The 26804-nt window shown below is 46.5% G+C and overlaps 1 protein-coding gene across 5 annotated transcripts in view; it reads right to left on the bottom strand.

Moving 5' to 3' along the window:
* MYH11 (myosin heavy chain 11) overlaps positions 1-26804 on the bottom strand; it is a 126151-nt gene that overhangs the window by 39664 nt on the left and 59683 nt on the right. For 3 of the 5 annotated variants that reach the window (XM_043456598.1, XM_043456597.1, XM_043456600.1), the window contains exons 5-14: positions 26109-26211; positions 24506-24526; positions 22206-22298; positions 21170-21233; positions 18049-18147; positions 14383-14526; positions 4835-4930; positions 2833-2951; positions 1780-1932; positions 570-743 (exon numbers count right to left, since the gene is read on the bottom strand). In XM_043456598.1, coding sequence (XP_043312533.1) covers positions 570-743; positions 1780-1932; positions 2833-2951; positions 4835-4930; positions 14383-14526; positions 18049-18147; positions 21170-21233; positions 22206-22298; positions 24506-24526; positions 26109-26211 — 1066 coding nt within the window. The remainder of the gene's footprint in view (positions 1-569; positions 744-1779; positions 1933-2832; positions 2952-4834; positions 4931-14382; positions 14527-18048; positions 18148-21169; positions 21234-22205; positions 22299-24505; positions 24527-26108; positions 26212-26804) is intronic. The other 2 variants (XM_043456599.1, XM_043456601.1) reach the window with 1 other exon arrangement.

The raw sequence follows: 26804 nt of genomic DNA on the forward strand, positions 1-26804 counted from the left end.
CCCAGCATATAGCTGTTTAGTTGCTAAGTTGTGTCCAACTCTTTTACAACCCCATGGACCGGTAGCCTGCCAGGCTCCGCGGTCTATGGGATTCCCAGGCAAGGATACTGGAGCTGGCTGCCATTTCCTTCTTCAGGGGATCTTCCTGACCCAGGGATCAAACCTGCATCTCCTGCATTGGCAGGTGGATTCTTTACAACTGAGCATATAGTAGGTCATTCAATAATGTAGGTCAATCACTGGTCATTCAATAATGATCTCTTGTGCACCTACTATGTGCATGGTTCTAGGAGTTTGGGATGGGTCAGCGAACAAAAGCAAGACCCTTGCCTTTGGGAATGAATGACTGGAGAGAGGGGAAGGGGAGGGATGGCGATGGTGGGGAAGGGAAGAAAGGGGAGGGATAAAAAGAAGAAACACCTTCAATAGGAAAATGTGGGCTAAAGGACAGGGTAATTTAGTTCACAAAGATCCAGTTTACAGCCTTGCAGGACTTGGGGAAGCCGTGTCCTAGTGGAGTGAGCACAGGGTCTGCGTGCTGGCTGCACGTGTGTGATGTGGGGCCTCACCGGCCGCTCGATGAGCTCAATGCAGGGCTGCAGGTCCAGCCCGAAGTCGATGAAGTTCCACTCGATGCCCTCGCGCTGGTACTCCTCCTGCTCCAGGATGAACATGGTGTGGTTGAAGAGCTGCTGCAGCTTCTCGTTGGTGTAGTTGATACACAGCTGCTCGAACGAGTTCACCTGAGCACACACAACACCAGGAAGACCCGTGAGAATCATGGTCCAAGGTAGAGGACTTGGACCTGAGGAGCTCCGTGCTGGAGAGAGCTCCACACCGGACACCCTTTCCACAAGCCTGCTCTGCCATTTCAGCACCCAGAGAGGGCTCAGGCCCCAGTGAAGGCTGCCCGGGGCTCATGAGGGCTGGTAAGAGTTACTTATTCCCACGTCACGTGGTTTCAAGAATGCTGATCTCCATCTGTACAATGATTTATAGATAGAATAACTGTTAGGTATTTCAACACATCAATTTTTTTTTTTAGCCATACCCCATGCCAGGGGATCTTAGTTCCCCAATGAGGGATCAAACCTGTGCCCCTGCAGTAGAAGTGTGGAGTCTTAACCCCTGGCCTGCCAGGGAAGTCCCTCATTATCCCCATATTACAGATGTGGAAACCAAGGCTCAAAGAGGGAGTAATTCCATAGTAGATGTGTTTTGGAATATCTGTCAATCTTAACATATTCTCTTTCACTGAGAACTTCCCTCCAACTCATGGGAGTGGGATTTGGTAGCCATTTTATACTCTATGAAGTACTGAAAGACCCTAAAAACAGTGCTTGGCTCTGAGATGATCATGTGACCCAACTCAGGTAAGATTCAATGACACTCATTTCCAAGATGTGGATGGAACTATTGGAAAGAATTGGAACTGGTTGGAACTAAGAGGCAGTCTGGATGGATGGCAGCTATACTGCCACCATGAGGGGAGAGCCCGCTTGAGAATGAAGCCAAAGTGGAGGATAGCGGAGAGAGGGAGATGGCAGGAGTTCAGGTCCTGCCTGTTGGATCCAGCTGTACCTCTGGCCTCAGTTTACAAACCAGTACATTCCCCACTGGATTTCTGTCTCTTAAACCCTCAAAGATTTAACCTTCATGAGACAGCTTCCCACCCTATAGTAGCTGCCTGCCTTTCTCCAAAAATAATGAATTTCTCTAAGTGGAAGCTAATTTCCAGAGAACCGGGACCATGTCTATTGTGATCCTGCCAAGTTGTACCTCAAAGATCTCAAATCCAGCGATGTCCAGGATCCCCAGGAACGAAGCCCCTTGCCGGTGGGTCTTGTCCAGGGCTTTGTTCACACGCGTAAGTATCCAGCGGAAAAGGCGCTCATAAGTGGCTTTGGCCAAAGCTTCTACAGCGAAGTCTGCCTGCAGGGGGTAAGGGGACAGGGTTACTCCCACTGGGCTGCATTTTCACAAGAGCCTGAGTGGTGGTCCTGGATTTTTATATTCCCTCTACCTACAGTTACTCCTTAAAAGATAAACAAAGAAAAAGAAAGTATACCATCTCTACAACTGGCAATAAGGGACAGAGTGGTTAGACCTAAGGAATGGCGATGTGGCTAAGTAGTCACTTCCTGTCAGAGGGACCTGGAACAGAGTGGAGCCTGCTCCATCTCAGGGTCACTTAGAGGCAGTCAGTCCTGCCTCTAGAAAGGGTCCAGAGACATTTCCAAAGGTTAAGTCAGCCCTCATACCTTCAACTAAGAGATCAAGATGAGGTCTGGAGTGAGCAACTCTGATAATTCTTGCTCAGCCAGTGCTGTACCTTCAAAACCTGACATGGGACTTTGATTATTCTAGTACTGGACAGACAGGGGATAAAGGATGGATGGATGGGTGGGTGGATGGGAAAGTCCTTCCCTGAAAGCCACCAGGAAGTCTAGGTCTTTTGAGCATGAGCCACCCATTGTCCTTGTTGGGCAAATGGTGTACTTTCCTTCACCACAAATTGGCTTTGCTGCATGGTTTAGTTAGATAACAGATGCATGAATGGGTAGGTGGGTGGATGGATGGATGGATGGATGGATGGGTGGATAGATGGGTGGATGGATGGATGGATGGGTGGGTAGATGGGTGGATGGGTAGGTGGATGGATGGATGGGTGGGTGGATGGAGGGATGGGTGGGTGGATGGAGGGATGGGTGGATGGATGGAAGGGTGGATGGATGGACAGTGGATGGATGGATGGATGGAAGGGTAAATGGATGGAAGAGTCTTCAGGAATAAATGACAAATGCAGGAATAAATGGCAAATGCATCATTTACCTGTTCTTTTGTTTGAGCCTTCTGTACCACATCCCTCCCGACTTTGATACGTGGGGTCAAGATGGATCTGGTGAAATCTGTCACATTAATTCCCATGAGGTGGCAAACTTTCTGAGCCGCTGGAAGGAGAAAAGAAGCATATTAAATGTATCACAAAAGTGAAGGCTTGGAAAAGAAGACAAATCACACGGGATCTCTGTGATCTGTGAATACACTGTTTTTTTCTCGATGAGATGGAACATGACGGTGACCATAGCATGAAAGAGTTCTAAAAACTGCTGTAATTAGTGACCTCACCCCCAGTGTTTTACAAAGAGGCAACGATGGGGTGGGATGGAGGTATGCCCCGACTGGGGCTTAGGGTCAGAGACAGTTTCAGGTCCTTGCTCTCTGCCCACTTCATAGCCATGTGATTTTTTAGGAAAACTACTTAACTTCCCAAACTCTAGCTGGCAAAAATGGTCAGCTATTTGGTATGTTGTTTGATTGTCAATGGGATTAAATGAGGTAGGTGTATACCTGACATATAGTTAAATTCAATAAGCATTTGTTCTACCATTCCGAGATATATGTGGCAATATATCTAGAGAGAAAAATATTGGAAACAACTTAAATGTTTATTCACAAGGGAGCAAACAAATATATCACGGTATTTTTATAAGTATTTTCTCTCTAGGGAAAAAAAGAGTTGTAAGATGATGCCTATAGTGTGATATCATCCATGTAAATAAAAAATCACACTCACAAAACACCACTATATATTGTTCAGATACATGTGTGTGAAAGCATAAACATAAGACCAGAAGGGTATGTGGTAAAGTTTAATTGTGGCTGCCAGGAGATTCAGGGAGAAGAGCAGGACCCCGCTGGGAGAATAAGAGATGTCAGTCTTCTCCACACTGTGTTTTGTTTCAGTCTAAAGATAAAGAAGTATTCAAAAATATTCACAAATGTCCATTCTGAATGGTGGACACATGGGCTCTTGTTGTATCCATGTAGTTCTGCATTTAAAAAGGTTTTCTCAAAAAAAAATCCAACATTAGCTGCTTCCTTAATGTGAAGACTAATGGTACACAATGGTTTGGAATGGTGTGAGGTGGACGATAAATCGTGTAGTTTTAGGATTTTTTTCCCCCATCTTTTTGCAAAGGTGCTCTTTTCGTTTCTATTGCCCCGAGGGTCTCCCCTCAGTGCGAGGATTTCTTTAACTTTCCAGTTTTGAGAGTGTTAGACATAAGAAACAACTGACAGTTCAAAAGGGAGCTTGGAAAAGCAACCCAATATACAGCTTGGGACAGGGGTGTTGAGGCCACGGGTGAGCAAGTTGGGAACCTAAGTCATCCTTTTCAATCAGCCGCCAACAAGCAGGGTGGTATCCAGGCCATCTTTTCAAAACACAAAACACTTTATTTGCAGGTAGGGCTGTCAGATTTAGGAAAAACATATAGGACACCCAGTGAAACTTGAATTTCAGATAAGCAACAAACAATTTTTAGTATAATTATGTCCCCAATATTGCCTAGGACATACTTACAATCAGAAGTGTTTATCTGAAATTCAAATTCCACTGGGTGTCCTGTGTTTTATCTGACAACCCCATTTCAGGGAAATGTGAGGTCTATCTCCCCAACAAGACCACACATGCCATAAGAAAGGTGACGGTTCCTTCTCATTTCTCATTGTATCCCACTGCCCGGCATATGGCAGGTGCTCAAAAATACTTGTTTAACAAAATAAATGAGTGTAGAGTTTTAGAAGAGATACTCCCTAAAGATCCTGTCTGATCCAAAACTTAGTCGTCCCCCCCCACACTCTGACTGGAGAATTTTCCACGTAGGATCTTCAGCAGTGAAAAGTTTGAAAAAAGAATTAAGTGATAGTAACCCAGTCTAGTTCTTATTAACACCCCAGATATACTCAGCCAGAAAAATAACCAAGGCAATGTGACCTTCCCTCCCATCACCAAAAGTCATTAATTATCACACAAAAAAGCAGCAAGCACCTGTGTTATCCGGCATGGAAGCCTGGTCTGTGTTCCTTTCCTTCTTGAAGACAATATTTCCAAGTTGTAGGACAGATGACACCACCCTCAATATGGCTGGAGGGAGGAGAGAAGACCAGATAAGACAGGGATGCCAACACCAAGATCCGGAGTCTGTAAGTCATTGAGGACCTGGAGCCAGCCTACAGCTTTCCCCCAGAGAGACTCCGTTCTGAGCCTTTGTCTAATCTGGTTCAGTCACTAACTTGTGTCCAACTGGAAAAAGCCAAACCATCCCAATTCCCTGCTAAGAGGAGAGAAGATCAGCTAGGGCAGAACAGAATATTTTTGGACTGTTGCTAAAAACCTTGCACTACAATGGAATTCTGCACAGGAGGGCATGGCAATCTATAGCCTGTGGACCAAATCCAGCTCATTACCTGCCCTTGAAAATAAAGTTTTATTGGAACCCAGCCAAACTCATTCACTTACATGCTGTTTATAGCAGTTTGCATGCTAAGTGGCAGAGTTCAACAGTTGCCATAGAGATCGTATGGCCTGGTAAGGCTAAAATACTTACTATCTGGCCCTTCGATACATCAAGGAGATTGAATGATTAACAATTACAAACAAACAAACCTGCTGTATCTCACAAACATGAATACTGAATGAACGACTCCAAATGCAAACAAGAACATATCATATAAATCCATTTAACAGGCAAATCTATGCCGTTGGAAGTCGGGACAGTGGTTATCCTTGACTGGGGAAGCTACAAGAAGGAGCATGAGGAGTTTCATGGGGGCTGGTGGTGTTTGTGTTCTCTGAGTTAAAATAGGCACCAGTTACGCAAGTGTGTTCGGTGTGTAAAGACTGATCAACTATATACACTTATACACAATCTTCTAAATGTAAACTTTACATCAATAAACTGTATCTAAAGACAAAACAAAACCCTGTGCTTCTCAGCATGCTCTGGCTGGATGTGTGAACGTTCATGTTAGGATGAAGAAGGGGGAGTCTTTTCCACTGGTTGTTGAGGCATCTCTAGACAAAACAGTGTGTTGCCAGACCCTGGGAACCCTTCTGACGCCATACTCAGCCCATGTCACTGTCAAAATGGTTTCTGTGCCTGAAATCCCCCCAAGACCATGAGTTCCTGGAGAGTGGGGGACTGTCCTATCTTCTTTATATTCCCAAACCTTCTCCAGGGTCCAGACACATATGGGGGAGGGAGGGTAGATGGATGGATGGAAAATGAACTGATGGATGGATGGATGGATGGAAGGAAGATGGATGATGGGTGGATTAATGAATGGATAGATAATAGGTGGATGGATCAATTAATGGATTGATGAATACAGATAGGTGGAGGATGGAGAGATGGATGGATGGATGGATGGGTGGAGGATTGATTAATGCAAATATTTGGCTTTAGATTACCTGAGGTGCAGATCACCCAGGATTTCCAAGAAGAAATCACTGTTCCAAGAACAAAACATAGAGATTCCAGCCTACTCTGATTCCTCAGGCCAAATTAAGGATGACAATCTTTTTTGGGGGGGAATTTTTGGAACCTTTTGGGACCTTTTGGGCTTCCCTGGTAGCTCAGTTGGTAAAGAATCCACCTGCAATGTGGGAGACCCCAGTTTGATCCCTGGGTTGGGACGATCCACTGGAGAAGGGATAGGCTACCCACTCCAGTATTCTTGGACTTCCTCTGTGTCTCAGCTGGTAAAGAATATGCCTGCTATGCGGAAGACCTGGGTTCGATCCTTGGGTTGGGAGGATCCCTGGAGAAGGGAACAGCTACCTACTCCAGTATTCTGACCTGGAGATTTCCATGGACTGTATGTATAGTCCTTGGAGTCGCAATAAAGTTTTACTACAACTGTCCTCACACGTTAGGGAGCCTGGCCCAGCTCAGGAGGAAAAAGGCCTAGACCACCCACCCATGTGTTCCCACTCACCACGGGAGAAACTTTCCTCTCAAGTGAACAAAGTTTCTGTCAGAAGGAAACAGCTGAGGCAGTTTCTTTAATAACATCTATGAGGGGGCTCTATAAACCATCAGGTGCAATAATCACAGTTCTTAAACTGAAAGTCTAAATGAGGGATTGCTGAAATGCCTGCATCACAAGCAGTGAAACTCAGGATTTCTCAGCCCGGGCCCTAGTGAATTTTTGGCCCAGAGAGTTGATTGTAGGGGGTGCCCCGTGCATCATTACAGGATGTTCAGCTGCATCCTTGCTGTCCAACCACTAGATGTCAGTATGCTGTTTCTGTGTTCAGTCGCTAAGTCATGTCCGACTCCGAGACCCCATGGACTGCAGCATGTCAGGCTTCTCGGTCCTTCACTATCTCCCAGAGTTTGCTCAAATTCATGTCCGTTGAGTCGGCAATGCTATCTAGCCATCTCATACTCTGTCAGTAGTGTTACCCTTTCCCAAGTTATGACAACCAAAAATATCTCCAGACATTGCCAATTGTCCCCTGGGGGCCACCCCCCCCCCCAACCCTGGTTGAGAACCACTGCTCTAAATGAGAAAAGCAGATTGATGGGGCCTGCAGGGATTCACGGGGGCCACAACCCTGCATGAAAGGCGACAGCTGAGACTCCAATCATGGCCACAAGGGAGGCAAACCCGGAGCTGCGGGACTTCTGCTTTTCCAAAGATGATGGGGAAACCCCGATTTTCATGTGAAATCTACCCAAGTTTAAAATTAACAACTCGGAGGCTTCCTTAGTGGTTCATAGGTTAAGAATCCACCTCGCAATGCAAAGGATGTGGATTCGATCCCTGGTTGGGGAACTAAGATCCAACACGACATGGGGCAACTAAGCCTGTGTACCACGACTAGAGAGCTGGCGTGCTGTAACTAACAGCCTACGTGTTGCAACTAAGACCCAACACAGCCAAGTAAATAAATAATGAATTTAATAATTAATAAATAATGAAATTAACAACTTTAATGTGGAGGTCAACCTCTTCTGTGGACTCAGGTGTTGCCAGTTTGCATTTTCTTGTGTAGATAACATGGTCACGGAAATGACAAAAGAATAGTCACCACTCCCAGGTCATAAGAGCTGGTGGGCAGCAAAGCAGCAAAGTGGACAGGCTGCCCAGATGGTAAGGGTGGCGAGGGCTGGGGTCTGGGGCAGTGGTTGAAAGCATGCACTCTAGTGATAGGATGTCCTGAATTCAAATCCTAGCTTCATCTTGCAGAGCCTCAGTTTCCCCATCTGCAAGATGGAGAGAGTAACAGAAGTACCTGCTTCATGAAATTTATATCGGGAGAGATGCTGCAAGCCACAGGCCTGGCCCAGTGGGTGCTAAGTAGCAGTTGACTGGTGGCCATCAAAGACGTGACCATCCAGAACCTGCGAATGTGACCTTATTTGAAAAAAGATCCCTGCAGAGGCAATTAAATGAGATCACCTTAGATTAAACTGTGTGTGCATGCGCATGCTCAATCATGTCCCACTCTCTGCAACCTCATGGACTGTAGCCCATCAGGCTCTTCTGTCCATGGGATTCTCCAGGCAAGAATAATGGAGTAGGTTGTCATTTCCCCCTCCAGGGGATTGTCCCCACCCAGGAATCAAATCGAGTCTCCTGTGTCTCCTGCACTGGCAGCTGGATTCTTTACCATCAGCACCACCAGAGAAGCCCCTAGATTAAACTGGTGGGCCTTAAATGCAGGAGACCTGAGTCCAATCCCTGGAGAAGGGGATGGCAACCCACTCCAGTATTCTTGCCTGGGTAATCCCATGGACAGAGGAGCCTGGAAGGTTATAGTTCATGGGGTCACAAAGAGTTGGAAATGACTGACAGATGAACACTAAACTGGTCCTAAATCCAACCATAAGTGAGCTGATAACAGAGCGAAGAGAAGACACATGGAGCAGAAGAAACAGGAAGAAGGCAGATTGGGGTGATGCGTCTACAAGCCGAGGACTTCTGGCAGCCACAGAAGACAGGTGACTGATGTGGGATGGATTCTCCCTCAGAACCCCTGGAAGGAACCACCCCTGCCCACACCTTGGTTTCAGACTCCTGGCCTCTAGAACCATGAGAGAATAAACTCCTGCTGTTTTAAGCCACCAAGCAGGGGGTCATCTGTTACAACAACAAGAGGAAACGAATATGCCACCCTTACTGCTGAGAAGCAGGAAACGGGTTTCTCAACATGTAACAGATGCACCTACACACAGTATGTGCAGAGGGTGACCCACCTGCCAAAGCAGGAGACGTTAAGAGACACAGGTTCGATCCCTGGGTTGGGAACATCCCTTGGAGTAGGAAATGGCAACCTACTCCACTATCCTTCCCTGGGAAATCCCATGGACCAAGGAGCCTGGCAGGCTACACTCCATGGAGTTGCAAGGAGTCAGACATGACTGAAGCAACTTAGCGCGCAGGAAACTTTTAAAACGTTTCCATAGTTAGGGACTTCTACTAATTTATTTGAAATAGCATAACCAGGACACACACTTAGTGATTTTACAGAAATTGTTGTTTAGGACAACGTCCAGAGTGGATGGACCTGTGGAAAGCTACTCTCTGCATAAAAATATTCAGTCAATGATGCTATAGGTGGAACCCAGAAGCGGCATCAATTGTGAATGACTGACATCTGAAAATGGACCTTGATAGCCTCAGGGAGGATCTGAGGGCAGGAACGCTGGAGTTAGCTGCTGGGAATTCACATTCTGGCTGTGTTATTAGCAGCTGTGTGACTTCAAGTCAGGTACTAGCCTCTCTGGGCCCCCACTTTGCCATCTGAAGGCCCATAAGAACACCTACTTCATAGGACTGTCATGAGGGTTAAATGCATAGTACCTAAACCCAGGGGCTTCCCCGGTAGCTCAGCTGGTAAAGAGTTCGCCTGCGATGCGGGAGACCTGGGTTTGATCCCTGGGTTGGGAAGATCCCCTGGGGGAGGGCATGGTAACCCACTCTAGTACTCTTGCCTGGAGACTCCCCATGGACAGAGGAGCCTGGCGGGCTACAGCCCTTGGGGTCGCAGAGAGTTGGACACGACTGAGTGACTAACACAGCACAGCACGCGGCAGCTAAACCCAGACAGTGCTCAATAAACAGTAGTTGCTACGATGTCATCATGATTACGATGGTCTTGCACTGCTGGCTACCTCTCTGTGCAAACTGGAGCAAGTACTTCTCTCTTGCTGAGGTCCAGGAGCCAGAGGAGACTGGTCACCTGGGCCCTCATGCAGCTCCAGGGCTCAGGCCTGACAGCACCCTCAGCTCCCCATTTTCCTTTGACCTTTCTGGGGAGACTTGGGAGCTAGATTTATAATCAGGGTTGGTATACACACTGGTCTAAGTCCATGCCCCATGGGCATCAGTCCTTTGTCCACTCTCATCTTTTTAAAAAGTATTTATTTATTTTAATTCATTTACTTATTTGGCTGTACTGGGTCTTAGTTGCAGAATGCGGGATCTTCAATCTTCATTTCAGCATGCTGGATTTTTTATTTTTAGTTATGGCATAAAGGATCTTTAGCTGAGGCATGCAGAAGCAGCATGCAAACTTTTAGCTGTGGCATGTGGGAACTAGTTCCTTGACGGGGGATCAAACTCAGTTCCCCTGCATTGGGAGTGTGGAGTCTTAGCCACTGAACCACCAGAGAAGTCCCTGAACACCTTCATCTTTTTCTTTTTAATTTTTAAATCATATTTATATATATTTTTTATTATTTATTTTGGCTATCCAGGTCTGAGTTGTGCCACACGGGATCTTCAATCTTTGTTGCAGCGTGCGGGATCTTTAGTTGTGGCATGCAAACTCTTAGTTGCATCATGTGGCTTTAGTTCTTGGACCAGGGATCGAACCCTGGCCCCCTGCACTGGGAGTGTGGAGTCTTAGCCCCTGGACCACCAGGGAAGTCCTCACCCTCATCTTAACGCTTTCTCTATAGGCATACCAGGGCTTCCCAGGTAGCACTAGTGATAAAGAACCTGCCTGCCAATGCAGGCAGGTGGAGACCTACGTCTCCTACATTGGGACTGTGGAAATCTACCCTTTGCGTAAAAATATTCAATCAGTGATGATATAGATGACACCTGAAGCGGCATCAATGGTAAATGACTGACACCAGAAACGGATCTAGACAATCTCTGGGAGGATCTTGGGGCGGGGGCACTGGAGTTAGATGCTGGGAGTTCACACAGCTGCTAATAACCCAGCCAGGACATGAACTCCCAGCAGCTAACTCCAGTGCCCCTGCCCCGAGATCCTCCCAGAGACTGTCTAGATCTGTTTCCAGGTGTCAGTCATTTACCATTGATGCCGCTTCAGGTTTCATCTATATCATCACTGACTGAATATTTTTATGCAGAGGGTAGATTTCCACAGTCCCATTGTAGGAGATGTACAAGACGTGGGTTCGATCCCTGGGTTGGGAAGATTCCCTGGAGAAGGAAATGGCAACCCACTCTAGTATTCTTGCCTGGAGAATCCCATGGACAGAGGGGCCTGGAGGTCTACAGCACATGGGGTCTCAAAGAGTCAGACGGGACTGAAGTGACTTAGTACGCACACAGCATGCTGCAGACATAGCATCTACTCTATTATTTATTTATTTTCAAATGACTAGCTAGGTTGTCTGCAAGTGTGCTCAGTTGCTCAGTCATGTCCCAGACTTTTGTGACCCCACAGACTGTAGCCCGCCAGGCTCCTCTGTCCATGGAATTCTCCAGATTAGAATACTGGAGTGTGTTGCCATTTCCTTCTCCAGTACTCTTGACACTCAACACTTTTCCTTACATTCACTTCTCTTTCCTATGATTTACTTTAGTAGGAAACTTTATCTTAAGTGAAAAATCAGCTTTCCTTGCCATAAATAGATGGCCACTATAAAAATAGATACATGGAAAATAACTCATATTATCAAATGCTGGCAAGAGGCTGGGACATGCCCAGGGTGCTAGACCTGGGGTCTGCTTTCCAGGGTTAAAAGGGTGAAGAGCAAGTGCCAGGGAGGGGCTGAAGACCACGTAGATGCCAAACTGCTCCTCTCTTTGAAAGTCATCAGACGGACTGAAAAGGACTAGAGAAGGGACCACCACCTCATGGTGGGTTTCTGCGTCACTGTCTAAAAAACGAGTCCACATTGTAGAACATTCTGGGTTCCTTCTAACCTTGTTTTCCATACCTTGGTTCCGACATAGATTTTTTTTTAACTTATAGAACAAAACCCACCTTCCCACATACAAAAACAGCACAGCAAATCACAAAGTGGGGTTTGGGATTCCATGAGACCCAAGAATGAATCGTAGCCCCATCGGTGACTTGCTGTGTGTGTCTTTGTTTCTCTGTGCCTCAGTTTCTTCATTTGCAAACTGCGGTATAACAACAGTCATCTCCTAGGGTTGCTGCAATATTAAATAATGTGCATAAAGCACTTAGCAGATGGTTTTGTCCCCTGATGTCTTCACTTCAAATATATTAGAAGCATTTCCACATAAAGCAGTGTTAGAAAGGACCCATTGTTTTCTTTCATAAGGTCAAACAATAATTGAGTAAATCTTCCATTAATTAACATTTTAGCTTGTTCCAGTTTTTTGTTATGTACGTAAAACTGAACATTCTGGTATATTTTTGGTACACCTTTTAAAATGGAAAATTTACCAAATACCTGGCCCAAAGCAAGAACTTAGTCATGAGTTGTATTTTTTTAAAAGCAAAGATTAGAAGTAAAATTAACTCATGTTCCAAATAAAATGAATCATTCTTGGAGAGCTGATGTCATTCAGGAAGGGATGCTGTTAGTACTGGATTCTGAAGTGGGATCCCAGCCAAAAGCCACAAACACCCCCCATCTGTTATCTGACTCATGGAACCTTCTGCTTTTCAGCCTCAAGTTATCTCTGGAGGAGCTGCCTGTCCTACAAAATGCAGTTGCCCTGCATTTTGGCAACTGTAGCCATCGTTCTGGGGCTTCAAAGAGGGTGCGAACTTGGCAAGAAAGGGAAAATTTCCACAGTCTTGTCCTGGTGTTTCCCAAAGAGATTAATCTTAAATATTGAGGCACATCTAATTCAGAAGGAAAAGTGTTTCTTGCACAGTATGGAAACCAGGAACGTCTCTATAAGCTTTCCTAGTCTGAGGACCAAACGTGTTTCTTGGTCTTTGGTATGATGATATTGATCAATGCTGACCCATCACCAGAACTGCCTTTCCGGGAAGAACCCAGGTACACCTCTGCCACAATTACTTTCCCTCCCCTCCACCCACATGTTCTTGATGAGGCCAATAACCTCTCTACCTCCAGATTCAAGAATGGAATAGAGACTGTAACAAAGAGACATAATAGAGCTTTCTACAACCCTGGCTCATTGTGAGTAGTTCAGGATTATGCCTGTCAACCTAGGCAATGAGACTTCATTAATGCACTCAGGCAAGGGATCCACTCTGCTCATTTCTGCTGGACATAAACCCAATGGATGTAAGGGCTGGAGCCACAACAGCTATTTTGTTGTCAAGAAACTACCACCTACTTAGAGACAAGGTTATTGAGACACCAAGTTCCAAAGACATTCTTCGAGTCCCAAGAATTTGCTGTTCATGAAACCAGTATCCCTGAATTTTCCAGCTACATGAATGAATCATTTTCCTTTTTGCTTAAGCCAGTTTGGTCAGTTGTAGCCAAAAGAGGCCTAACGCAGCCACCTTTCTAAGACAGCAATAAGCCATGCAAAGTAATATTAATTTTCCTTCTTTTCCTTTTTTTTTTTTTTGAGTGGGGAATTCAGAGAGCAGAAATCTGTCCCGACCAAAGACAAGTCCCTAACATATTCCAGCGGTACTGAGGCAGGAAAGGCAGGGCTGGGCCCAAGGACGGTCTCCTCACACACAGACATCAGGTGGAAGGCAAAGCCACCTCCTTATTTTGCACTTAATCAGGCCATGCTTCATGGAGGAACAGCATTAGCACAGAAACTCTGTAACTGTGAGCAAGAACCTCTGACCAAGAAAACTGTGGAGCATATGCAGTAAAAGTGCATGGGTTGCCAACGACCCTACATGCCCTTTCATGTGTGGAGCCTGACTAGCAAAGGAAAATTTAAGGGAATTCAGCTCTTAGGGCTCATGTACAGGGGCTTCGAGAGACGAATGCTCAAGACCAGGGACTGATGTTACTAGATGCAATCCAGGCCCACTTCAACCTTCCCCTCAATGAATATTCTCCCCCTGATCAAAAAGACCCACCTAGTCAAAGGGCTAAAAATAAAAGGGGGATCAAAAAAACCCTGCAGGGCACCCCTCATTTGCGAGGACACCTACACTCTGTGTTGAGTGTGTAATTTTCAACTCTGCCCTAAATAAGCTGCTTCGCTGCTCACTATGCTCCTCAGCCTCAGCGTGTGTGTGTGTGTGTGTGTGTGTGTGTGTTCGTTTTATTTTTTTTCTCCTTAGTACCTCATGTTCTTTACCCAAATTCTTCTGGACAAGTTGAACAAGAGCCTGGACTTCTGATAAAGCATTTTTGGGGTCAGTACCCAGAGCAGGAACCCAAAGCGGGCCAAGGTGAAAAGACTTACACAGCTGTTCCTCCTCAGTGAACCCCATGATGGCCATGGCCTCCACGGTCTCATTGAACATCTCATCGTCCTGGGCGGCTGGGATGGGCACAAAGCCATTGGAGAGGAACGTGTAGTTGTTGAAGCCTTCCAAAAGCAAGTCATCTGGAAGGAGAGGAAGACAGGGCAGTGGTCAGGAAAGACACGTCCACTCTGAACAGGAGACAGGAACCTGATAAAGGGTCTGGTCCATCATAATTTCTTTCCCTTTCCCGAGACTTGGACAGTTCAAAGCTTCCTCTGTTTCATTGCATAGACGCGATCACTAGCCATCACCCGCCTCTTACAGTGGGGAAGCTTGTGCGCCACCCCAGCGTGCCGGGCAACTGAAATCTAGCCTGGGCCCTACTTCCTCAGCTGTGGCCCCTGACAGGACGGTGACATCTACTCAGAGGAAGGGAGATCTTTAGCTCAGTTGCCCAAAGGTATCCTGCCTTCAGGAACAAAGCTGTCTGAAAAGTTAGATTAATCTTTATCCATCCACTTATTAAACTTTTATCAAAATTAAACATGCACATTTTAAATATCAGTGACTGAGCTACAGATATGAAGCTGGTACTAACAGCCTGAGAAATGCAACTTGCAGCTTCTGGTCATCACTGGTTGAATAGAATTTGACAGGAATTTCACGAGCATCCCAAGGAAGGAGAAAGGCACCCTTGTTTTGCAACCTTCATTAGCATTTGTTCTTGAAGCATCCCAGTTTTCCTTCTCTAATAATCAAATAATTCTCTGGCCATATATGACTTTACTGTATCTTTTTGGATGTCTAGTTAGCACTGTGATTTTTGTTCTATGTATGTTGTGTAATAGTTGATTCTGTCCTACCCTTATAAAACATGTTAAACTTAACAAATACTTTATGAGAAAAAAATAAATTACTATCAAAAGGTTTATAATAAAAATACCATTGCTTGTCCCAGCCTTTCTCCAACTCCTACCTATAGTAGTTACCTACAGTAACTTCTTTTTATCTCTTTCAACTGTTTTTTCCTGGTAGTTATCACTATTTTTCTATATAATAGGCTTACTATATACTATACTTATATATCATATTAATGGCTACTTCTAGATATGGGTTAGATACTGCCCATTCACTTCCTGCTATGATAGAAAAAGATTTAGTGTTCTTACAACATCCTCCCTCTTCTCAAACTATTTCTAGCAATCACTGTGTGCCAGGTTACTTTAGTCATGCCCAGCTCTTTGTGACCCCATGGACTGTAGCCCTCCAAGCTTCTTTGTCCATGGGCTTCTCCATGAAAAAATACTGGAGTGGGCTGCTATTTCCTGCTCCGGGGGATCTTCCTGACCCAGGGATTGAACCCGTGTCTCTTACGTTTCCTGCACTGGCAGGAGAGTTCTGTATGACTAGTGCCACCTAGGAAGCCCCTGTAATAATAGACAAGGCTTATATCAGGAGTTGGCATATCTGGTCTGCTGGTTGTCTTTATAAATAAAGTTTTATTGAAACACAGACACCCCCATTTCCTTGTCTATTGTCTATGGCTGCTTTCACGCTACAGTGGCAGCCAGAGTTGAGTAGCTGCAATAAAAACCATGCGACTCTCAAAATCTATACGGACTATTTGGCCCTTTAGTAAAAACATCTGCCAACTCTCTGCTCATGACATTTATTAAATATTGTTCTCTATAAAGCTGTATTCTGTAGTTACATTCCTTTGCTGTTATTCACCCCTTTCTCCCTCAAATTTAGAATTTATTCTTTTTTTCTTACACCATTTGCTTTTATGACAAACTCCAATATATCAAGTGTCCTCTTCCAGATCAATCGTTAATTAGGCTGGATTTGATTATACTTTTGGAGGGAATTCAGCAAGATGCTTTACATTTTAAGCGAAGGGCTTTCATGGGTCAAGTCACTTGGAAGCTGCTTGATAAAGTCGAGGTTAAATTGACCCAAGATGCCAGTTAACTCAAGCCTTTGGATTAACTGAAATGCTTGATTAAAGTCACAAGGATCTGAGTCTTTGCCAAGATTTCATTATCCAGACCGAGGATATCTTTTAAAATGTTCAATTCTCTCTAAAACCCTAACCTCTTCTCAAACCTATCATCAAGTATACAAGTGGTTCCTAGGAATTTTACTTAGCCTTATCCCTGCTCTATTTCTGGAAGATTGGAGGCAAAGCACAAAACTTGAACCCGTTTCCAAACAACCAGACTGTTGACTTTGGTGGCACAGAGATGGAAGAAAAATATAAACATTTCTTTCTGGGCCACCCCACAGCATCTGTGCTGTAACAGCTAGTTTACCTATTTGCCACTGTGTAACATCCATTCCACTCCCCACTTTTACCCAAAATTGCTCCAGATGCCAAGTATCAAGATCAAATCATGAATGCTGCTCCCTCTAGTGGTGGAAGGTTACAAATACACCTCATCACAGCAAAGGTACCAGTACACTCATACTTTTGGTAATTTTCTAAGCAAAATAACTAACCCCAGGTCACAAAACTGATGGGAAGCAAAATTTGTACTGTTCTCCTAAAATTTAGGGTTTAAACTTATTACTATAATGTAGAGCATACTATGTACCTATATTGACAGGTATGTTCCTTTTTTTCAGAATTTTATATATTCTTGTAAGTTAGTAAAGATTCATTCTTCTGCATGCCTAGAACATATGTAATTTCCTACAGGATCGTGGCATTCAGTATAGTGTTTCTATATGAAAAATGTTTTTCTTACAACAGAGAGCAGCAAACTACAGCACAGTGCGTATTCCTATTTTTTATAAGTAAAGTTCTACTGTAATACAGCTGTGCCCACTGGTCTAGCATTGCCTATGGCTGCTTCTGCATTTACAAAGGCAGAGCTGAGCAGCTGTGACAAAAACCATGTGGCCTACAGAGCCTAAGAGATTGACTATCTTATAGTTGACCTTGCCCTTCGAAAAGGCCACTTCAAAGTTACTTTCAGAACAGGTATAACGAAAAATGCTTGGTTCCACTACAAAATTCCTTATGAACTCAGAATGCATCTTAAATACCTTCAAGTTTTATAAACTTGCAAATATGGCGCCTGTCTTTTTAAAATTATTTATTTAATTTACTTTTGGCTGTACTGGGTCTTTGCTGCTGTGTGTGGGCTTTCTCTAGTTGCAGGAACAGGGGCTACTCTTTGTTGTGATGCACCAGCTTCTCATTGTGGTGACTGCTTTTGTTGCAGAGCACTGGTTTAGTTGCTCCACAGCATATGGGATCTTCCCAGATCAGGGAACGAACCTGGGCCCCCTGCATTGGCAGGCAGATTCTTATCTACTGCACCACCAGGCAAGTACCTGGCAATTGTCCCCTCATAGAAGACACAGATTGTGTCTATTTGGACTTGCTGTCATCCAGTCTAATTATTAATTAATTATTTATTTCATGCCTCACTGAAACTGACATCTGCTATGCCACACAGTAGATGCTCAGTAAATGAAGATGACTGACAGAAGCCCCACTCACTCACTCAAAGGAGATGAGGAGATGCTGCCCAGAGATGTGTAACTCTTTCCCTGGCACAATCCCAGACTCTGTTTTAATAGTTATCGATTAACCCCGGAAAATGACGGAATGGAGGGCTAAGGTCTCCCAGCACATGTCCTTGCTGATCACTTACTTCGCATCTTCTCCTTGGCTCCAGCAATCAGATAGTAAAAGATATGGAAGGTCCTCTCGTCTCGGGCTTGGCGAATCGCACGTGACTTTTCCAGCAGATCTGGTTTGAGAGGAGTTAAGAATTCTAGAACTGCCATGCTGGAGAAGACTCTTCAGAGTCCCTTGGACAGCAAGGAGATCAAACCAGTCAATCCCAAAGGAAATCAACCCTGAATATTCATGGGAAGGACAGATGCTGAAGCTGGAGCTCCAATACTTTGGCCACCTGATGTGAAGAGTCGACTCACTGGAAAAGACCCTGATATTGGGAAAGATTGAGGGCAGGAGGAGAAGGGAGCAACAGAGAATGAGACAGTTAGATGGCATCACCAATTCAATGGACATGAATTTGAGCAAACTCCAGGAGATAGTGAAGGACAGGGGAGCCTGGAGTGCTGCAGTCTATGGGGTCACAAAGAGTTGGATATGACTGAGCTACTGAACAAGAACAATATAGAATTAATTCCAGGGATACCACACATGCTTCTCTTGCAGGGAGATGACCTTCCTCCCCAAGCCCTGGCACATCAACTGCTGGAGGGGAAATCTCCAGAACCCGGGAGAAGCTCCCTGGAGAGTTTTGAGGACTCTGATTGCTGAGGCAGATCAACCCACTGGTCCACATGAGCTGACCTTCCAGTTCTGGCTCACAGATTCAAAATGAGACCACTAGGTGCCGCTGGCTGGCCCCAGTGCCAGAGAGAAGTGAGGGGGACAAAGGGGGTTAAAAAAGTATAAAAAGACAGGAGTCAAGAGACTCCAGGATGGAAGACTTCTGGGAGGCGCATGAATGAGACATTTCCCCAACAACCATCACCAACTTCTCTTCTGTACAGTGAACTGTCTTTAGATATTACAGAGTAAACATAATTACATCCTCTATGGTCTGTTAATCCCTGTGCTGAATGCTGATATGCATTTTCTCATTTGCTTTCCTTTCTTGGAATACAATTGCTTTACAATATTGAGTTCGTTTCTGCTATACAACGAAGTTTCACTTCAGCTATAAGTATACAGTTATCCCTTCTCTCTTGGATCTTCCTCCCACCCACCTCGGTTCTTCACAGGGCACTGAGCTGAGCTCCCTGTGCCTTACAGCAGGTTCCCATTAGCTGCCTATTTTACACGTGGTGGTGTGTATATGTCAATCCCAATCTCCCAATTTGTCCCACCCTCTCTTTCCCCCACTGTGTCCACCTGTCCATTCTCTATGTCTGCATCTCTATTCCTGCCCTGGAAGTAGGTTCATCTGTACCATTTTTCCATTGTCTCATTTAAACCTCACAAACTATCCTAGGAACTAAGAGCGAATATTGTTGGCATTTTCAATACAGGGGAAACCGAGGCCCAGGGAAGCTCGGGGAAGGCTCATTTGCCAGGAGGACACAGTTAGGAAGCAGCGAAGCCAAGTGTTTGCAGTGGCCAAAACTACCTCAGCTGAGGGGCTGGGCTTCAGAGAGCTGGGTGCCAGTTCTGGCTGGCTGAGTGACCTTGACTCAGCTGACTAGCAACCGAGCCTCAGGATATTGTAAACATGCCCACTGATTAATCTAAGGAGAGCCGTTCTGCTGTGGGGGGAGAGGTGGAGACCATGGGTGCATGGGGATGGTGGGAGCCACACAGGTGGCTGGTGGATTTCCCAGCACATAAGAACTAGGTTCTACTTGACTAAAAATCTGCCAAGATGCTAACCACCGAAGAATGAATAATCATTTCTTCTCTGTGTCCCAAAATCCACTGGTTTAGACTGTGTCCTCCCTGCTCTATTATGTCAGGTCATGGGCACTAATTTATCTCCTCAAGGCCTCATAATTGTGGGCTTGCCTGGTGGCTCAGATGGTTAAGAATCTGCTTGCAATGCAGGAGACCAGGGTTCAACCCCTGGGTTGGGAAGATCCCCGGGAGAAGGGAGTGGCTAGGGCCACAAACTTATCTGTAATTCCTGAATCCAGAAACTTCGGAAAACTGAACTCAGCTGGTGGCCGTGACTGTTCTGAGCCTACACAAGGCTCTTCATTGTCTCTTTACCCCCCATTGGAGACCAATGTGTGTTCTGCTCTATCTCATTAAGTCCTGGCCCAGCTCTGGGGAGGTGGGGATGGTGCATGGTCAGGTGACCCCAGCCATACCCTGAGCCCCCACTGGGATGCATGAGTAGGCACTGGTGGGCTGGTGGAATTCTGATTCCTTAGATTTACAGAAACAGCTTCCGGTTTTCTTTGCCAGAAGCAGGCAGTTCCTCTGGGAGAGTTCTATTTCCACTGATGTCCTATTTGTGGGCTGGAGCTGCTCTGTTCCTAAGAAGGACAAGGGGTCTGGGCTTGGCCTTGAACCCTGGCTCGATAAGGATGAAGTGAAGTACTTGTGGATAAGTGGGTGGTCATTTCCTTCTCCAGGGGATCTTGCTGACCCAGGAATCAAACCCAGGTCTCTCACATTGCAGGCAGATTCTCTACCATCTGAGCTACGAGGGAAGCTCTAGCCAGTACTTAACTAGCTCTTATTCTGTCATGATTCTAAAAGCTTTGGTGTGTTAGCTGCTCAGTCTTGTCCAACTCGTTTGCAACCCCATGGACTGTAACCTGCCAGGCTCCTCTGTCCATGGGATTCTCCAGGCAAGAAGACTGGAGTGGGTTGCCATTCCTTTCTCCAGGGGATCTTCCTGACCCAGGGATCAGACCTATGTCTCCTGCCTTGCAGGTGGATTCTTTACCATTGAGCCACCAGGGAAGTCCTCTAAAAGCATTACATGAATCAGTTCACTTGAGGCAGGTATTATTAGCATCCCCATTTCACTGATGAGGCACAGAGAGGTTAAGTAATTAGCCCAAGATCACTCAGCTAGTGAGAGGTCCACCCAGAATCAAATACAGGCTGCTTGAGGTCCCCAAACCAAGGGACCAGCACACTACAAGGCTTGCTCTTAAGTGAAAGCAACCCCAGGGAAGAGGTGTTCTGGACGGCACCCAGGTGCTGGAGAGAGAGGCGGCTCTTGTGCCTTTCAGGCCCCCTGGGGGCTCTGGGCAGGAGGTGGGTGGTGCCGGGATGGGGATCCCAGGTAGCCCAGGCTCAGCAAAGGATACACGTCTCAATGTTGGCTCCCACGATGTAACCCGTGACATCGAAGTTGATGCGGATGAACTTGCCCTGCCAACAGGAAAACACAGTTCACAGTGGGGTCCCCAGCCTTGTCCCTCAACTCAACCCATGCTGCAGGAAAGGAGGGCGAGAGAAGTCAGGGAGCATTCGGAGGGGCACCCACAAATCAGCATGGTCCCCCTCGTTAATGGAATTCAGGTGCAATCTTTCCTATAAATTTCTTCATGTAATTATCTTTCTGAGTCTCCTACGGAGGTCCCACTTCTTCTGTACAACAAAATGATTATTGTCTAAGTATCATCAACCACCCAAGTTCAAGGTTTCCCTGACCCCGTTAGGCTCAAGTGAGAAAGGGGAGGGGCCCATGAAGCCTGGGAAAACCGGTGTGGGAAGTTCTGCCTCACTGACTACCGGCCTTTGTGAAGGCCGGAACCATGTCTGAATTGTTTGCTGTGATTCTGAGTCCAGTTCAAGGTCTGGTATACAGTAGGTACTTAATAAAAATGATCCAAATAAATGAAGAGAGAGAATGATGTGTGTAAAAAATGCCTGTATGGATGTATACAACGAGTGCTTAATAAATGTGTTGAAACTTGCAAGTTCTTGGTACACAGTAGGTGCTTAATGCATGTTTTGCTGAATAAATGAATGAGTATTGTATACAAGTGTCTAGCACTTGTATCCTAGGTGCTCAATGCTCAGTAAATGTTTATTGAATGAATTATGAATTAGAATTATGTCAAATTCTAATACGGAGCTGACTATACAGCAGGTGCTCAATGAATGTTTGTTGCATGAATAGTGAATGAATGAATGAGGGAGTGAGTGGTTGGAACACTCGCAGGGTGGTCAGTTTAAGACAGGACTGGAGTCACAGAGCAAAATGCAACGCACACCTCCATCCCTTTAAGCCTCAGATGCCCCGTGCACACACATGCACTCTGAGTTCTCGAGAAGGCAGGAGGGGACATCGGGGGACCCAAGCCTTTTCCAGAAGACTCATGTAGCTTCACCACTTACAAATCGGGAGGAGTTGTCGTTCTTGACCGTTTTGGCATTGCCAAAAGCCTCCAGGATGGGGTTTGCTTGTAGAAGCTGCTTCTCCAGCTCACCCTAAAATTCATTCACAAGCAGTTATTAGAGAAAGTGATGCAGGCACTGACGGTTCTGCCCTGGACAGAGGTTGTCAAAAACTCTGCCCTTAACCCATGGGTTCTCTCCTGTCCTACTACCTATCCACTCTGAGACCCCAATGCTAATGTCCAGATTTTCTCGAGGATTTCAGAAGAGAAGCAAAGGGATGAGCTCTGTTATGGCTGCGACATCTGTTCCCTAGAAGATAAGGCCTGCTCATCTATGGGACATGCTGAACTCTGGCACTGACAACACGGGGATGTCATTGACGTCATAGTGAATCCATGGAATTGTGCAGTGCACAACCTGCCCCGCTGTACATGGCAGTCCTGCTGCTGCTAGTGTTTGACAAGCAGCCTTCTTCAAGCTAGACCGCTACAACACTTATGAAGGCTTTAGTGCATTTTTTAAAGTTGCAATTTTTCCTTTCTCAGGACCAGTTTTCAGAAGTCTCCAAGGGAAGACAAATAAGGAATGCACAAAACCCACCAGGAATACTTTGAACCAACTGCAGAACAAAGCCTCAAAGCGAGTTGTTGCCTGAGCTCCATTCATCAGGTTAAACACAGCTGAGACTGTACACAGCCCACTGGCCCCCTCTGAGGGGGCTCCTGTGCACAAACGCGGTCACGTGATTAATTGTGGCAGGAAAGGGCCAACGAGGTAAATCATGCCAGGAAGCAATGAGCTGCTCTTTGCCTAGCCCCGCAACACCGCAGCTGCAGACTGGCCCAGCGGCTCTCCCGACAGCTCCTCCTAGGCCAGGCTGGGAAGTGTGGGTCCTAGGGGTTTTCTCCTGTTTTCTCTGCTGGTTCCCCTGTCTGTTTTTTTTTTTTCAGGGTAACTGGACTAGGCTAAAAAGAACCTGGGAAACATTCTAGAAAGAGAAGGTGAGGGCATGGCTTTCTCCCCTCCGCTGTGCACCAGGAGGGCACCGTGGGTGACTGTCCCTAAAGGAACAGAACAAGAAGCCACTACTTATTTCTGTGTTTATTAGTCACACAAGCCCTCCTCCTTTGCAGATTCCAAAGAAGATGGACAGGAAGCATCATCTCTCTGAAAATCGCAGCCACACTGGAATCCCCATGATTGGGAATGGTGGAAATTTACAAGGAGGGCTTTGCTTGACTAGTGGGGAGAAGACTAAAGGGGTCACTTTTGTCAACACAAACTTGGGGTCTCAGTATCCCCCGAGAAAGTCCCCTTTTTAGAACAGGAGTTCCAGCTGGTGGGGCCAAAAGATCCTTCTCAGGAGATCTGATCCAAGCCACTCATTTTATGGATGATGAGACAGTGACCCAGAGAAGTTAAGCGACTTGGCCAAAGTCACACAGGACCAAATCCCAAAGAAGCAGCCTGATTCTCCTTCTGATGCACTCATGATGCTGCTGCCCACATCTAACTAAGATGGACTGAGTGTGACCCTAGGGCACGCTAGGACCTCTTGATCTGAGGGTCTCTTTCAGGCTGGGACCCGTACACCAGCCCCCCAAGCTCTGCGTTAAGAGATGAGTTTGTATATGCAGAGGTTTGAGCAGGGCCTGGGTGGGTGTTGCATAGCTGGGGCCTTACCGTGCCACCGAAGCTAGTGCATCGTGAACCCCAAGACTTCCGTTTCTGGAGCCTTGGTGCAAGCAACCGGCATGCAAAGACAGACACGCACTGCACACACATGCAGAGGAAGACACACCGGTGCACAGGGAACAGGCCTCGGGGGAGGAATTCAGGGATGATGGCAGGGCGCGGAGACAAAGGCATGCCACAGCGGTGCCATTAACTGACTGTCAATCAAGCCAGGAAAGCTTCAGGGCCAGAAGGTCCTCAAAAGCTCAACCAGACAGGACAGACATCTCCAGGGCCTTCCAATCAGGGGTACCTCGGTGGTGGACACCTTGGTGGGAAGGGTAAGGCGACGTTCGTTCTGAACTGGGGAAAATCCATTCCAGGCTAGAGGACAACCCTGGGGATTCCGGTGGGAGTCCTGCGGGTGGCGATGCGCCCACACGCCCCACCCCGCCGGGTGGCATCGGACACCCGCAGGACGGTATTTCCGTGCGTTTGTAGGTTCGGGGATCTAGCCCAGTCTACTGTCAGCTACCGGGCTCAGTGGGTGCAACAGGGGCATGCACATCTAAATACACTCCGTGCCTCCCGTCCACACCAGGAAAACACTCTCAGTTACTCACGTAGGCAAAAGATGGGCCTTGCTGTGGTTGAACAATACAGTATAAAACAAACGTCAGTATTATTTCCATCACATGTACATCAGGGTCTGGAGAATATACAATTTCAATTTCCCCCCGCCCCCAGACAGCCTGGATTCTCCAAGATCCTCCAACTGAGAAAAGCAGCAGCTTTTCTTGGATTCAATTTCCTCTCTGCTTCGCTTGCTTTCTTTTCTAAATTCTTAAGAGATTCAGACATTTTCAAAGGTTTTTTAAAATTGCTGGGACCAAAGTACACTCTTTAAAACTGCATCCGACGAGACGCTGTCTGAGATACCTTCTCACATGCAGAGAAAAAAAGTGTCTGGCACATAGTAGACGCTTGATAAAGATCCGTCATTAGTATTATTTCTTCCTTTTACTATTCTAGGGAAAGGCAAGGCAGTGGGAGGCAGTGTTTGGCCGCCACATAAACCCTGGGGCTCTTTGTTCCTTACACCATGCCAGAGGCAGTGTGGATCCTGGATCTCGGGCTTCCTGCACCTGTTGGAGGTAGGAAAGTTCCCCAAGCTACAACCGGGGCTCGCCCCAGATCCCCAAGGGCCTCCAGACAGGCTGGTCTCTGTGGCTTCTCCAGTGTCGCCTCTGAGCCCCAGAAGCTAGATCCAGAGCGGCAGGAACTGGTGACACCCCAAGCCTGCTTCAGGCCTCCACTTTGCCATCCCCCCCATCCAGGCCCAAACCTTCGGAGGGAGGCGCTGGCAGGTCCTTCCAGCAGCCCCAGTGCTTGTCGCCTCCACTGGGATAGATGAGGCCAGGCTAAGATCGAGGAGGAAAAGAGGGATGAACCCAGGAAGGGAAGATTCTAAAAAGCTGCTCTTCTTTTCCTTAATCGAACTGTGTCCTTATTTGATGATTTACGATCTCTCTGTCCCATGAGTCCGGAAGCTCAGTGTTTAGAATACCTCAGAGTCATCGATGGGCCTCATACTAGCAGTGCCTAGAACACAGTAGCTGCTCAGTCAAGGGCACTGGACCAAAGCTCAGATGCTGAGTGACACCCATGTTTCCATCCCCTGGGGTTCCCATTGGAGGCACATGTGGAGGAATGACAGGTATGCCTCAACACTAGGGAATTTACAGTGATTCAGTTAAGGCAGTGACTCTCAATCAGGGGAGACTGCACCCCCCAGAGGGCACCTGACTTTCTTGGTCGTCATAACTCAGGGGAGGGGCTGCTACCTGCCTCCAGTGGGGAGTGACCAGGGGCGCTGCTAAAAAGCCTCCAGGGCATAAGACAGCCCCACCACAGAGAATTATCCAATCCAAAATGACAGTGATGCCGCAAGCGAGAAGCTTTGATGTCAATCAAAACTCCTCCTCCCAGTTCACAAAACAGGAGACGATCCTGGCCAAAGTGAGGAATCGCCTAGACCCAACAGGACCACCCAGGATGAAGAAAAATCCCTCCAGTGAGCTGTCAGGGGAGGACAGGGAAACACAGTCCTGAGTCCTTATAACATGGACCCCTGGCCTTCCCAATGGTGCTCTCTCTACCTGGTCAGCCCTCGAGCCCAAGGCCCATCTGCCAAGCTGTGGCCAGATGACAGGGGCTGCCACTCACCGTGATGCTTGTATCCTTCTTGCCCTTGTGGGAGGAGGCCACCATGGCCAGGTACTGGATGACTTTCTTGGTGTTTTCTGTTTTCCCAGCTCCAGATTCGCCTCTGAAAGACAGGAGATCAGTGACCGACCCAAACAGTAATACACTAGCAACTGATGGAATAACCAGCTGGGTGTTGTTTATCTTATCAGGTGTTCTGTGGGAATCCTCCCACAGCTCCGTGTCATTTGCCAGATGGGGAAACTGAGGCTCCCAGAGGGGAGGAGACTTGCCCACCACTGGCAGGGAGCTGGACTGGGCTTCAAACCCTGCTCCTTATCTCAATCTACTCCTCCCGAGGGGAGGCAGGAAAGGATGTAGATGAAAAGAGTAAAAGAAAACCTGAGTTTCCCTACCAAGGTCCAAACAGGTTTATTTGGAACTGTCTACTTAAAAAAAAAACAAAAACACTTTGTTTTTTAGAGAAGTTTTAGGTTCACAGCAAAATTGAGCAAGAGGTACACAGAGTTCTTAGATCTCCCTGCCCCTTGACAACCTCCCCCACCATCAACATCCCCCGCAAGAGTGGTACACTTGCTACAATCAATGGACCCACTTTGGCGCATCATCACCCAAAGCCCACGGTTTATGTCAGAGTTCACTCTTGTTGTTGCACATTCTAGGGGTTTTGACATCTGTATAATGATACGTATCCAT

Source organism: Cervus canadensis, chromosome 32 (assembly GCF_019320065.1).
Source record: "Cervus canadensis isolate Bull #8, Minnesota chromosome 32, ASM1932006v1, whole genome shotgun sequence".
In the NCBI taxonomy this organism is placed as follows: domain Eukaryota; kingdom Metazoa; phylum Chordata; class Mammalia; order Artiodactyla; family Cervidae; genus Cervus; species Cervus canadensis.